We start from the raw sequence: 15,489 nt of genomic DNA on the forward strand, positions 1-15,489 counted from the left end.
GCTGAATCCAGCACAGACCCATTAATAGCATATTGTTGCTCCCTGAGCCTGGCAGAGGGAGTGTTTCTCACTCGAATGGCACATGATTTGAGGGACGGAGGGACCATATGGACTCAGGGAATGTTGATCAAGGTGACTCATGTCATGGCCACAGGAAGACACTGTGCCAACCAGTGAGGACTCTCAGGCACACATGGACAGTAAACGCTTGTCTCTGCCATGACGGCATAGCACAACAGAGGGGTTTGGTTTAATTTTCTGAGGATTTTGTTTTTCTGCAGTCAACAATTGGTCAGAAAAGGATCAGTTTGCAGAATGGCAGATTTCCTTTGGTTATAAAGAAGCAACTTCAGCTTTAATCTCAATCGAAGTCATGCCGTCAGGTTTATCCAAGGAGCAGCAGTAAACGGAAAATAAAGACACATTGTTCTGTTCCAGATTGTAATCAAACTGTCAACACTGGTCCCTTTGAACTCTGTGCTTTGTACACAGTGGAAACCAAGGAGATATCAAAACACTGAAAAAACACCTATTGCTGTAACAAAGCTTTTTTTATTTTTTATTTTGTGGAAAGCAGGTATTGATACGTGCTCATAACAAAGACTGTTATAGGCTCTTTATGCATAATTTGTAATAATTGATGAGAAAGTTTAATCTACAATCATTCCTAATGCCACTTAAATAACAGCTCTTTTATATTTCTTTTTATTTTACTTTAAATAAAAAAGAAATATATTTTTCAAGGGCCCTTTATTTGTTTGTATATCCACAGGGATTGTGCCCAAAATAATTCACAGCCCCAGCCACATCTAACCTGTCTATTTTTAATCCCCACGCAGGGAAAAGAGTGGCTGTGTTTGAACTGTCAAATGCAGCGAGCGATGGGAGGAATGGATGCTCCCGGGTTGACGAAAGCCAAGCAAGGTTCGGCCCCACCTTCCCCACAGAGGCAAGCATCAGGAAAACCTGGCAAACTGCTAATAAAGCAGCAGAGCACCTCCGATCAGGGGTTAACGCCGCCAACGACACCGAGGCAGAAATCCCCTGGTGCCACATCTCCAGGACCCCTCTCCCCAGGCTCCTCTCTGGGAGGATCCCCCAAGATCGATCCCAAAACCGGCCGCCCCATCCAGCAGAAGTCCAGTCCACAGCAGTCTCCGGCGAAAGCCAAACAGGACTCCAGCTTTTTCGGCGGGTTTGGAGGTATCACTTTGGGAGGCCTCACAGATGCAGCTAAGCCTCCTCCAGCCGCTTCGCAAGCTGCCGAGTCTGTCACGGGGAAACTCTTCGGTGGGTTTGGAGGGTTGATGGAGTCGTCCAAGCCTCCGGCGCAGGCTGCACCGAAACAGGAGGAGTCGGTGGCTGGAAAGTTGTTTGGAGGTTTTGGAGGGTTGACAGAATCGGCTAAACCGCCCGCTGCTGCGTCTCAAATGTTCAGCTTTGGATCGTCCCTGCTGAGCTCGGCCACCAATCTGGTCACTGGAGAGGAAGATAAAACGTCGCCACCTGGATCACCGCCTGATTCTGGACCGGGCTCTCCTCCGGATTCTGAACCCGGTTCACCTCCCGATTCTCCCTTTTCAGCTCCTGGTTCACCACCTGATTCAGACTCCGCTCCTGACACGCCACCTGCTAGATCCAAGAAGCCTCTGAGAACCATTTCTGTGGAGCAGGAAGAGAAATCTCCTGCTGCCAAGTCCACTCCGGCTCCGGCTCCGGCTCCGGCTCCGGCTCCGGCTCCGGCTCCGGCTCCGGCTCCGGCTCCGGCAACCAAAGCAAACTGCCCTCTGTGCAAAGTGGATCTGAACGTCGGGTCGGGAGAAACACCCAACTACAGTCTGTGCACTGAGTGCAAGAAGGAAGTGTGCAATCTGTGTGGCTTCAATCCCACTCCCCACCTCGGCGAGGTAAGAAGCCCCATGATCGTTGTTGATTTCTTCATCTGCCACAGCTTCGCCTGGTTCCAGCACACTGCTCCTACCAGTAATTTATGCTTTCTGTTGTGTATAAATAGAACACAAACATCCTCTAGATGTTTCATTGAAATAGGTCACTGTAGAGATTCGACCAGTAGTTTACAGCTGTGCATTTATCCACAAGCAACTGGCAAAGTACTCACAAATGAGGATGGCATGTTGTTTATCTTTGGTAAACACAATAGTTTAAATTAACTATGTAATCACTGTTATTGCATTTACACATATTTGAACAGTAAAGTGATGTTTGCGGTTACTCTCATACTTGAAATGTGAAGATAAATTGCATCGTTTAAAATGGAGGCTTCATCAACAGAGAGCACTTCGGTCCATTGACACTTGACCCTGAAACTAAATACTGTGTTTACGGTGTTAGAGTGTGTGTGTGTGTGTGTGTGTGCATGCGTGCGTGCGTGCGACTTGGTTTTCTGCACGGAAACCACAGTATTCTCTTCCTACTGATAAAGTACTATTCACTTATTGTTAAATTTAAATCATGAAGATATGCAAATGCACCTGCAAATCCTTGCTTATCTTCCTCTTGAGTTTCTGAGAGCATTTCCATTCTCGGTGGAACTGGAACCGTCTTGCTCGCTCACGTCCTGAGGTGTTTTGCTGGGGTTTCCACGGTGGGTTGTCTCATGTGGAAGCGCCACCACAGGACTGTGTGTGCTTGAGCTCCATGGAGCAGATGGTCCTCTATGGTGAAGGATCACTACAAGATGGAAATAGTGGTCAAGCAGTGCTTTCGGTTGAGCAGTTCCTCAGCATGCAGGAATCATATGTGTTACACTCTCTTATTATATCAGTATCCTCGTTGCTGTTGACATACTTCTTGACTGATTTTTTTACGTCTGCATGTCCGACAGTTGTAAATCCACTGATCAGCCAAGATGTTCCTGACTTGGTCGTGCAATCGGTCACGGGTTTTCCAGCCTGCAGTTCTCCCTTCACGTCACATGTTAGCTGCTTTGTTAGCCGGGGTTTTAACTGTGTCTTTAGTAATCTGCTGTGTATTTCTGGATCCCTGGAGAGCATTTTGTAAGTGAGAGGATCTAAGCTGATAACAAACCCGTGAACTCTTCTATCCGTGGCAATATTTCATACACTCTGATCCTGCCAGGGGTCAGTAATGTTTACTTCCTGTCTGCCACTTAATATCAAATAATTGCTGTTTTCCCTCTCAGAGTCTGCATAGATTGAATATTTATGATGCGGTGTGAAATTTAGTCACTCATAGAGATTTTGGCAAATGATTTGTGTACTAGTGACTTGATATTGAAATACGGTAAATACGCCAGGTTTTGATAGCACAGAGGTGACTTTCTGTTTGAAAAACTGGAATAGATGTTCCTTGGTCTTTGATTTTTTTTGGAGGACAGTAGGCAGCAAAAATGTTATCAAAGTTTTTGTAGATTTTTTAATTTGCCGAATCACTTGGAGGCAAGGCACAGAGAAAATGTAAATATGAAGGAGAAATAATAATTCCTTTCATCATCTTCTTGTCATGGAGCTGAGTCAGATGTGACTTTTGACTTTTACCTTATCTTTGTTCATACTTCCCTTCATACTCACTATTGGGTTTCTAAGCAGGGGTGTCAAACAAAAGGCCCATGGACCAAAACCAGCCCGCGAGAAGCTCCAATCTGGCCTCCCGAACTAAGCAAATTGTACAAATGTCAAAGAAAACTTGGATTAAAAAAACAAACGTTTCTTAAAAGCAGTGGATAAAATAATGAGAGCATTGTAATCAAACTAGCATTAGTGTCAAGTCCATGCTGTCGGGGTCAGTTCTTAAAAACATGCATAAAACAACTGTTGTTTTGATGTTTGACTGTATTTTGCACCGGAAGGTTTCATTAAAATGGTCATTTCCAGGAGCAATTGCACTTTTTTTTCATTATAAACACTTTCATCATGTATCCTCTGCAATATAAAAACATTCAAATTTAAAGGTTGTTATGGCACAATGTTGCCGGTTCGTTGTGTGTAAATCGCCAGTCCTGCATTTTAGCCTCAAGAAAGGTTTCCCCCCCATCCCTCCATAGTGTGCCTCGCCTTTGTGTCATTGCCGTCATAATGTTGGTTGGCAGCAAGGGTTCCTTTGCTGACGCATGTGAGTGGGTCAAAGATCAGTTGTGTGTGTTTCAGTGTGTGCGCGCAGGGGGGATGGTTGGAGAATCTGAACAATATGTTGCCTTGGCATTCGTTGTTTCCCTCATTGATTTGTCAACATTTCATTATGCGCTACATACACATGTGTGTTTGGGCTTCTTGAAGATGATCTGTCAGCCATTTTCTTTGAAGAGCTGAAGGGCAAGAGGGTGTGCGTACTAATGTGTCGACACGTGTTCGTGTGGACGTGTGCAGGCGTAATCTCTGTTTCCTAAATGGATTTAAAGGGCAACGGGAAGCCTGTCATTTCTATGGAGGCGTGAGCCCAGACTCAGGTGTTTCTGCTTAATCCCCATCAATATGAGTTGTGAAAAAAAGCCCCCCCAGATAGAAAAGCACTCACCCTAATGTGCTTTTTCTACTTTTCTTCCCACCAGTTTCTTTATTAATTTCTTCCTTTCTTCCCTTTTTCGTGTCGTCATGACTTTTTCTCGGAATTCCTTCTGTTTTATCTTTGACTTCCTTTAACAGACATGGAGGGACTTTCTTATTTCACTCAATACCTTTGTTTTATCGGTGCTTATCCTCCTCTTAAACATAGTGCTTTCCCTGTCAGACTCTCCCTCGGTGGTGCTTTCCCTCTGCCTTTCCCACTGTCACTGCTTTTGATGTCGGGAAATGCAAATGCGTGTCCAGTTCAGCTCAGCAACATTCCTGTAGCTCGGGCTCCATGTCATGCTGCCCTTATCAGTAATGAGTGTGCTCGTTGGAGAAGTCTTACGTAAAATGGGTGAAGTGTCACTCTGGTAACAAGCGCAAATCAAAGAACCTAAGCTCAGAGAGAAGCTGTGAGTCACATCCTGCATCATTTACAGGAGGAATATATTAATTCCTACCTGATGATAGTCATTTTTTTGAGGGGGGGGGGTTTCAGTTGAAAGTACTGGTACATTATTATTTCATGGTTGTATTTCCTTTGAACGTCATCAATATACGTGCACTACTATGGTTTGCATACAGGATGTTGGAGATGGAAAATTCATGGACGTGTGAAGGAGATTGTTGGTGTAATAAGAGCGAAGGCAGGGGACAGGATGAGACGGCGGCAGATGATCTGCTGTGGCGAACCCCTGAAAGGAGCAACGGAAAAACGTGGAAGAACTCACACACTTGTGTCTCACACCAATCCACCACTTACATACTGACTGATCGCTTAGATTCATGCACGTAAATTCATGGTTTCATGAGATGTTGTGATTACTAACACAAATTTTAACTTTATGGGTCATAGAAGACCCAAATAAAAGATCTTTAGTTTCATCTGAAGCGAAGACCTGCCAAATGGCAAAACAAAGGCCATAAAAATGGCTGGATAACTGAGTGTTTTTCTTTTGGAGGTTGAAAAGTAAGATTGTAGGAACTAGGTCATCGTTATCTGGAGACACACATCACTTTCATGTGATTGATGGATTGATCCGGTAGAACACAACAGACATGCCATGCTGGCTTGAAAGTAACGGCAGAAAGTGTGATTCGAGCTGTTTTCCTTAATTAATGGTTTCTTCTCGTATACATCCTTTAGTAAGAGGCTAAAGTTTGGCTGAGAGCTTCTTGTTCATATTGAAGACAGTTGTTCACCTGAAATACATTTACTACTTAGCACAACCTTAAAAACAAAACAGCAGCCAATAAACAACATCAGGTGTTTGAACTATAAGAGGAAACAGTTTCCCCCCCCATTTGAAACAGCGGGAGCATTTCCACTAACAACATTAAAACCCCGCTGTGCTAAAGTGCAGAGTCTCAAATGTCAACATCCTATTGATGAATTTATTAGCAAAGCAAATGACCGGAATTAAATATATACATAAGCACACACAGTATTTTACAAAACGCTGAGGGAATCATTGACAGCAATATGGCCAGTCATTGCATCAACAAAAGGACAAAGGAGGGCGGAACCTTAATTTAAGGTATGTTTATAAATATGTTCAGATTGTTATTCTGATTATTATTTAAGGCAGTTTGCACTGCAGACAGGTCACCAGTTCATCTCAGGACAAACACAGAGGTGCAAAGTCAAACGCTCACATTGAGATGTCAAATACATTTCTCTATAGGAAATCCTCATCTTCAAAGAAACCTGGAGAGCATCCTGGGATTATTCCTCACTGTGGTAACCGCTTTTTTCCGTGTGGGTCAGGCAAGCTAATAAAAGTAATGGCTACAAGCAACAAGAACAAATTCGAACCTGTAATATTTGCTATAGTTTAAATCCATGAGTGTGTTTACTATAACCGTTGTAGGCAGTGAATACAGAATCAGCAGTGATACCGTCAACTTTGCCTCAAGTACTCAAATCATCTTTGATTGTGAAACACAAGGGTTTTTCTGCTCAACGTAGAGCTAAAAACTAGTGTTTAGCATTAAAAAAAGTCTGATTCAAAATCTGCATCAAGTGGTGTCGGGTGTTTTGCTCGGTGTGAGAGAATTAGCAATCCTGAGTCAACTAATCTACTGTGCCTCTCTCACTTCATCGCCTCGCCTTGAGGAAATACAGCTAAAAATAGACTTTGCTGATCTTAACGGAGGGAGGTGTTTGTTAAGTTAAAGGTGCAGGAGATGCATTGATGCAAATGGTAAATAATCTTATGATCTTATGAGATTATCACAGGCAAATCCACAAAAGAGCTTTTGGACACAAAAAAAGTCCTATAAATTTGAAATGGCAGAAATGGCTTTATTGGTTTTGTTCCCGAATTCCTAAGTGACGGTCTTTACATCCAGAAAGCTCCGTGTGTGTGTGTGTCTGTGCATGCGTTCTATTTCCCTGTGCTTCCCCTCATCTCTGGTCTGTTAATGCACACTCACTGCGTGGTGATTCCTGTGTCCTCCCTCCTCATTGTTATTCTGTGGCTGTACTCACACCTCCGCCCACAGTCTGAAACCATCCCCAGTGTGCAATGGCAGATGAAAGCACGCTCTGTGGCCGTACACACACACACACACACACATGGACGAGCAGGATTCACCCTCCAGCCTGCAATATCATTAAACTGTCACACACACATACACAGGGAAAGGCCTCTGTAAGCCTCACGTTTTCTGTATTTGATCCATCCACTTTACATTTTGGAGGTTTCGTTGTTCAGTGGGTCTCGTTGGTGTCGAGACGACTTGTCCGCTTGTGCTCCGTACAGTTCGAACGCCTCGCAGCCTTCGCCTATCACGTGGCCGGGAGGCTGAAGTGTACGAAAATAGTCACGGCCACAAAAGCTAGCCACAAAGGCAAAAAGAAGGGAGAACACAAGTGACTGCAGGGCAGCCCCCCCCCCCCCCCCCCCCCCCTCTCACCCTCCTCCCTCTCCAAGTCATCCTCTTCTGTCTCTCTTTTGTGTGCCTTCTTTCATTTTTCGTCCTTTTAACAGCGGCTTTCTGCTGCACCAGGCCACCCGCTGAGTCCCCCACATGGCCGCGTTGGAAGGCTTGAATCGGGTGGTATTTTTAGACGTTAAGGTGATTTTGTTTGTGCGAATGTGTTTGGTTCTTTCCGTTGGCGAGGTATTCATTTTGCAGAATGAATGATGGGAGCTGAACAGAAATACACTGAGCGTGTTGTTGCCATTCTTTGACGGAGCACCATGTCCACACGGCCGACTAATTTAACACGTCCAGAACCATTTTCACAATTGCTTTTGACTGTTTTTCTTTTCTTTTTGACGAAAATCCGCTTCGGCCTAATGCTTTCCGGTTCATCCTCAGGTTACTTGTTTTTTGCATGCTTGGCAAGGGCCACATTTTAGCGACTGAACCTTCAGTGCCAAGGAAGGGGTGGGGGGGGGATATGTTAAGACATGAAGTGTGCCAGCATTGAGCCCTCATCAGACAGAGGGGAAGGACAAGCAGGCGCAGGCTCACAGACACTTGAAAACCCACATTTTCTGGCACCAGCCTCATCGAGTTAGCACACACTGCTGTACTTACATCTTGACTGTTGGTGCTTTCTTTCTCTCTCTCTCTCTCCCCGACAATTGCTTTACTGAAGTCTCTGATGTGAGTTTTTTTTTCTTTCTCCTGTGGGTGGTGGAGCGTCTGAGTCTGACATCTTTCCTAAAATTTGTTATTCACACGTCGAGGCCAGCAGTGCAGCCTGGATTAGGAAATGGCTTCACCTTAGAAAATCTTTTTCATGCATTGAAAATACCTGAGAGGCAAGTGGATTAGCTTTTTTTTTTTTCTTCCCGTGTTTTTATTTTTTTATTTTTTTAAAGGTGGCTTTTATCCTGAGTGCAGAAAATAGCAACGCAAGTGCAGCTGGAAGGCATAAGTTTGATTGACAGAATTTGAGAAACGGATATAATTCATTTATCTAAAAGCAGTTGATGGAAATTTGTCTCGCGATATCAAATGCCGCAAAATAGCAATTTATCTTGCGGGAATGCATGAAGACAAGCTGTGGGATGAATGACATGCACAGGCAGATCACGTTTTGATATGGGGAGGCGGCCTGAAACGGATGAGAGCGGAGGCAGGGAAGATGACTGTGAAGACGGTGGGAGCCAATAGGAGGGGGAGGAGTGGAGGGGTGTCACAAACGATATGGGTGCCAGTCTTTGTAGCCCTGAGCGGTGCAAACCATGACAACCTGACTATTGTGGTTTGTTTTAGCACTCGTGACTCACGCCTGGTGAGTCATATTAACAGCACCTATAGGCACAATTCACTGTCGGGCAGAAATCACTGATGAGGCAGGAAATGTAGGATTGTGGGGGGGGGGGGTTGTTTAGTTGGTTTTTTTTAAAGATATATCTTGAGGTATCTGTAACGTCTGTTTTGGACTGGTAACATGTCCTGGGTGTACACTGCTTTCGATTGTAGTTAAGTGGGTTTGGCTCCTGTGCCCCGTGACCCTGAAAACAATAAATCCCTGTATGGATGGATGGATGGATATATGCAACTTTCAATGACTTTAGCAAATCATCAGCTTTAAATTATGTTCCGCTCTTGATGTGGTTGATTAGATTCTGTGGCTACAACAATGTAATGAGCTATATATGAGACTGAGGCATTGCTGGAATATGATGAAGCAGACCATTCTCTTGTGGTCAGTTATACATTTTATTGTGGAAAAGTTCCTTCAGTTTGAAGAACCAATAATACTGCTGAAACTTAAGTGAAAAACTGTGATCGGCATGCATAAAGCCTCTTTTTTCCCCCTCAATGAAGTGCTTGTTTTCACACTATGTAAAGGAAAATAATATATATAGCTCATATTGCATTCATGAGAAAAATTAAACTCAGTTGAGCTCAACTGCTTCAGATAGTTGGCTTGTGCTGAATAACTTGATTGAAACGTGATTCTATGCTTCTTTGTCACCCAATTAAATGAAAGAATCAGCAATCAACCATCAGACTCTTGTATACAGTTTGTTTTCTTGTGAGAGACAGAAACACTGTAGGATTTGGAGGTCTTGTATTGCGTTGATGAAAGGTTGGCCATCCTTGGCTTATGTGTATTGGAGTGTGTGATTCATAATGTTCTGGGAATTCTGTTCATAAAGTTCCAATGAAAGCCACATGTTCCCCTAACCTTTTTAGATAGCACTGTCCTTTCCTGTTATTACTGCCATGATTGATAGAGCCTCAATATTCTTCATTACGTTGTGGAGAAACACGTTTATAAAAGCATGACATGCAACACAACCGTGTGAAACAACTGCACCGGCAACAGTGCTTAAAGCTTCTGAATAATTTCTTTTGATTGTTTTATGATGACCTGCTCTTTTGATTATGTCTTTCCTGAGATTTGGTGTTTTTACTCTGTTATAAATCTATCCTCTTATGGTGTTTTTGTCACTAATTTTGCTACGTGAAGCAATTAAATGTAGCACTATGCTTGATATAGATTCCCCCCAGAGGACAATAAATTCTCTCCATCGCTGACATCCTTCATCCTTTTTTATTAATTATTATTAGAATTATTGCGTCCTTACTATGAAAAACATGAACAAAATAATTCTATGAACCACCAAACTGAGATTTTCTTGTCATAATTTTGAGGATTAATCCATCTTATAGTGATCTGGATGAAATTCAAACAAGGACAGAATTGTCTACTAGAAATCTTGACTTTCTAACTTTCTGTTTTTTTAAATGTGACACGTGCGTAAAGTTTATGAAGTGGATTGTAGACAAACAAACACAGATGTGTGCTGAAAATGCCCTGAAACTCTGTCCCTAATCCCACGGCTTGGGTTTTATATAAAACCCCCTCATCACATTGTTTCTTTTGTGTCAGATCCACTTTGAAAACAAGGACTTTACACACACGTCTACTCCCACACTGTTTTTCCCCTCCTCTGGCACCTTTTCCGCTCACCTGGCGAGGAAATATCAATCCTCAGTGGAGTGACTTCTTCTGACACTCTTGTGAAGAGAGGCGGCGGGACTCTTGTCTGTCTCCTGTCAGGGCCGAATCCAATCAAAGATTTCTATTCAGAATTGGATAATTAACTTGCTCAACCCCTCAATTATCCTGGGGACGGCTCCCTCAAAAGACTTATTTTGATTTCTTGCAGCTCTCCGCTCCCCTCACATCCAGTTACACACATTCCCATCTCGTTCCCTAATGCTGGTTACCAAGGAGCGGAGCGTTACAAGCACTCTTCTCAAAAGCGTTTTGACAGCACAATTTGATTTATTCGGCTCCTCCACTTCGGTTTTTCTTTTGCTGCTTATCTTGGGATTACAGTCAACAATGCTGTGGACCCCAGCCCAGTTCTCAAACCTTAAGGCTATTACCATTTAAGCGTCATGCAGATTCATAAGTCAAATGAGAATCCCTTCAACACATGAGCACGGTCAGTGAATACAGGACATTCAACTAGGGAAGGTAACATCTATAACATGGGACATTTATGAGGACAAAGACCTTTTTTGGCTTGCAAAGGAGCTGATGCTGGGATGTTCTGCTTGCAGTCCAGTGCATTATAATTAAGTTGGCCACTCAGCAGCACTCATCAATGAGAAAAGGGCAACGACTTTCAGACTTTATTTTTAGCGAAAGCTTCGGCGCTGAAATGTGAGGTGAGCCGGAATGTGGAAATAGCACAATTCTCAGGAGACACGTAACGCGGTTTTGAATGTATTTTTTTTTACTGTAGTTTGACGATGTTTGAATGATCTGTGTAACAGCTTTGACGAGATCATTTATGGTCAGACATATTACTGTTGTACTGTTCCCCGTATTTTGAAACGTGGATTAGTCTCATAACTAAAAACCTTGTACATTTTAAATATTGAACATAGATGTACAAACAACTATGATGTTGTCCTTTTGTTAAATTTTTTTTTTATGTTTGGCAAAAACAGCCTAAAAACATGCTTTTGCAGTTATTACTGTCCATATGGGAGTGTGAATGTGTGCGATTGCTGTATCTCTGTATGTGCCATGTAAATGACACATGACCTGAGAATAAGGTGTACCTTGCCTCTGCCCATAGTTAGTATCGGCTCCACTCAATACACTTTATGGGAATATTTTCTTTGTGTTTGATGATCAAGATTAATCTCACACAACTGTAGATTAACTTAAATTAGCTTTAATACAACATATTAATTTTTTGCCATTTGAGAATTTGTATTTTATAGTTTTTTAATGTTTTTTGTAATGATTGCACTTCATGTTTTTAGAGTTTTATGTCTAATTGTGTACATCACGTTGGTTCAATTGTGGTTGTTTTTAGAATGCTTTAGAAATCAAGTTGATTTGTATTGAGAAATTGTGACTTTATTCCTCATTTCTAACTAGTGTAACAGAGATCAGTGTTTTCAAGCGGTCACAATGTGAAATTTCTGCCATTGAGTGGGAGTACTTAGTTACAGTCTGGCCCTTAGCTCTTTCTTAGTCAGTATTTGCAGTATTTCAGATTGTGTCCAGTGAGAAAATAGTGCATACCTGGTTATCCTGTAGGCTACATCACAGTGTGATATCTAAAGCCTTCAGCAGGACTTTGCTATTTGTCCTTTTTTCTCAGTGACTCATTTAACCAAATAGTGAAAAGTTTGCTGATTTTGGCTGATATACAATCACAACATCACACAATTGCTTTTGAGATGACATTTGGAAAGTTGTTTTGTCTTTTCCTGCTGGTTATTCGAGCTTTAAGTTACAGGCGGTAAAATAATTGCTGATTGCGAAGCATTAAAGCTAATGGTGTGGAAGTCAGTGCAGGGTTTTGTGTGGCTGTAAGCTTGAACGACGTCAATCCTAGTTTGCACTGTAATGTTGTACAGTCACTCCTGGCAGTTGTCAGAAAGTGCATCTTGTCATGACTTTCCAGCAATTAATTTCTGGATTTGCAGGGTGGTAACGTTTAACTCATTGGCAGTCGCTGCTGAGTTGAGTCACTTCCAATGATCATTAAGCTTCTTCACTTACACAACCGCACCCTTTTTCACTTTCTTCTCCTGCCGTTAGTTCAGTACCTTTTGTTCTCCATGCTTCCCCTTTTCCACTCTTCCCATTGCAGCATCCCACTTCTTGAACACCATTATTACCTTTCTCTCTCCCTCTCTCTCTTGTATCCTTAAACCTATCCTCTACCTCACTCCTTCTCATCCCGCCATTGATTTATCCGTCTGTTGCGTCCTCGTCTATTTATGATAACACTTTATGGATCCCAGTGAGAGGAAGTCAGAGATTACAGCAGCTTAACATTAGCCTGTGCAGCTATTTATAGATTGAGAATAAAAATAACGCAATTAATGAATATGAGACAAATAAAGAGAGAGTGAGAGGATGCATGTATAACAACATTAAAATATAATGTATAAAGAGCGGATGGTGGTTCGAAGAAGTATATTTAACCACAGTCTGTGCCGGGATCTGTATAAATATAGATGAGTTAAACCCTCAAAGGATCTTTAGTCTTAATCAAAGAGTAGCACCAACCTTCACAACACTCCAACTCCCATTTGGAAAACAAAAGCCAAACATAGGTACAGCCTGTCTCATCGCAAGTGTCTGGTTCCCGTCTGCGGTTTTGTCTTCTCTCTGTGTCTTTCCAAGGAGTTTGGCTGAGATGGAAAGGTTTTGGGGACTGTAAATCTTCCCTTATTCATTCATGCATGAGCCTGAATTCATTTTATTGGGAGCCACGTGGGAAGGGAGATCAGGCTATCATTTCCTTCCAAAGTATTCCGTGCCTTTTATCAGAGTATATGTATGTCATCATCTCCGTCACAGCTCTCATCGCTGTGGGTGTTGACGTTTCTAAGCCCTCTTGGTGTCCAAACCGATGCGATGAGAGGAACTGTCCTTGATGTGAGTGAGTGACTCCCCTGCTTTTATGAATCATCCATGCTGCTGTTTGCAGAACTCGTCACAGCAGGCGGACAAACTCATACGGAGGCTTGTCGCATCCGTTTGCAAGCTGCAGTTGGAGGACTCATCATGAGCAGCTACACCTGCTTTGTTTTGTGTTAATTAAAAGCCAGGTTGGCAGAGGAGGCGTAATGATTGCGGATCTCGATACAGTTGTGTCACCGCTTACGTCAAATATGTAATTTGTGCAGTGTTTTCATTAGGACTTTCTTTTGATGGCATGAATGTTCATGAAGAAATCTGCACTGATATTGCTCCTGGTGCATATTGGGCAGATTCTCTGGGTCCAGTTTTCCTAGTTGATTGTGGATAATCTGCACAAATGCAGCATTGATCATAGAGGTCAAGGATGACTCAATTCTTAGATCCATAGAAATCACTTTTTTTCAGTTTTCTTTACATTTCATTTCTTTACATTACGTTTCCTGGCATCTTCCATTGTTCTGTGTATGCTTAGAGAAAAGTTATTTCTCTAGTTTACCATTGTATGTTTCAGAATGTAGCTTGAATATGAGCCAGGTGTGCAAATAGTGTAAATGTGACTCGGCATGACCCTTCTTCTCTCAAGAAAATGACTGGAGATTGATTGCAAGACTGCCCCCCCTCTGGCCAAACGGAGGCACTACAATTTTAAATGAAGGGATTTCTTTTCAGAAGCATGAAACATAGAAATGCTCAGTGTCTGATGTTTTTAAAGTTAATATCTTTTTTGAACTGTGAATTTTCTACAATTAGTGGGGGGGGGGGGGGGGCTTGATATAGATAGAATAAATGCACACATCTGTTCTCTTTTGGAGACACACATCCAGAGCTTGAAGCCAGTATTTGATCAAGTTGGACTGCACAAGCTTCTTCTCTTTACGTTTTGGCAAAACCCTTGAGAGCAACGAGAATAGCATAAGTAGATTGTTCTGTTCGCCATCGACGTAGGAGCACAGTACTCATCTGTGCACTTGAGCCCTCACTCTGGCACAAGTCGTTCGATAGCATAATCGCTTCTGCTTTCTCCATATAGCAATACACCACTAATGCATTCACCACAGCTTGCTTGAAAAACCTTCACAACAATGGGTTCATTTGGTTAGTTAAACACATTTGTTGCTCATAAATAAGCAACTAGTTTAGATTTCACCGTGTGAATAATTAGAATCCCTCATAATTCGCCAGTCTTTAAGATGATTGCAGTAAAATATCAGTAGGAAATACTCAGTCAGGCTTCAGATTTTCACACTTATGGCCTAAAAGCAGCGATATCTGTTCTTCGAGTGACAACCTGATTTAGGAGGCATTGAAAGGTCCAAGTGTGCCGAGTGTGATGTTTTGATAATGTCGGTGATGAGTGTCTCTGAAGTGGCTCAGGCTGGCCGACTATCTGACTGAGTGGGTTTTTCAGCGTTTGCCATCGGCCACAATCTCTGCTTTTGTCTGCTTTAACTGATACTGCTGACAGGTTGGAGGAAGTCCCATCTCAAGTGCTGGCAGCAGGGTGGATGGAGAGGGTCAAGTTGATTACACCTGCTAGAACACACACACACACACACACACACACACACACACACACACACACACACACACACACACACACACACACACACACACACACAAGGACATTTGCATCTGGTCTGTGTCCATCATCGCGTTTGAGGATTAACTTGATTTTCATCAAATTGCGACTGTGACTCACTAATAGCAAACTGTTGAAGCAGCCCTGGCGTTGCACTTCTGTTCCTTTCTCTCTTCTCACATTCATTAAATGGTCTTCTACTTTCACATGCACTCCACAACATTTGTACCTTTAGTAGATGGCCAAAAACAACTGAGATGTGTATCTTTCTCTCCTTCTAAATTTGTGTTTCTCAACCTGTGGTTTGTGATCCTAAAGTGGGATGCCGGTTTGTTTACATTACTGGACATTAAACCCCAACAAGTGCTGTGGTTCTTGAAATTATAGCCCCCAGCTGAGCTTCCGAGTTGATGTATGTTTTTCTAGAATAGAAGTGTTTACTCGACTAC

The 15,489-nt window shown here is 42.6% G+C and overlaps 1 protein-coding gene across 1 annotated transcript in view; it reads left to right on the forward strand.

Annotated features, from left to right (window-relative positions):
• Positions 1-15,489, forward strand: part of pcloa (piccolo presynaptic cytomatrix protein a) — a gene marked incomplete at both ends in the record, with an annotated part of 52,298 nt that overhangs the window by 3,997 nt on the left and 32,812 nt on the right. Inside the window, one exon of the mRNA XM_080518149.1 lies at positions 840-1,907. Within this exon, the coding sequence (XP_080374275.1) occupies positions 840-1,907 (1,068 nt within the window). The remainder of the gene's footprint in view (positions 1-839; positions 1,908-15,489) is intronic.

This window comes from Blennius ocellaris (genome assembly GCF_963422515.1).
Source record: "Blennius ocellaris genome assembly, chromosome: 22".
Classification (NCBI taxonomy): Eukaryota; Metazoa; Chordata; class Actinopteri; order Blenniiformes; family Blenniidae; genus Blennius; species Blennius ocellaris.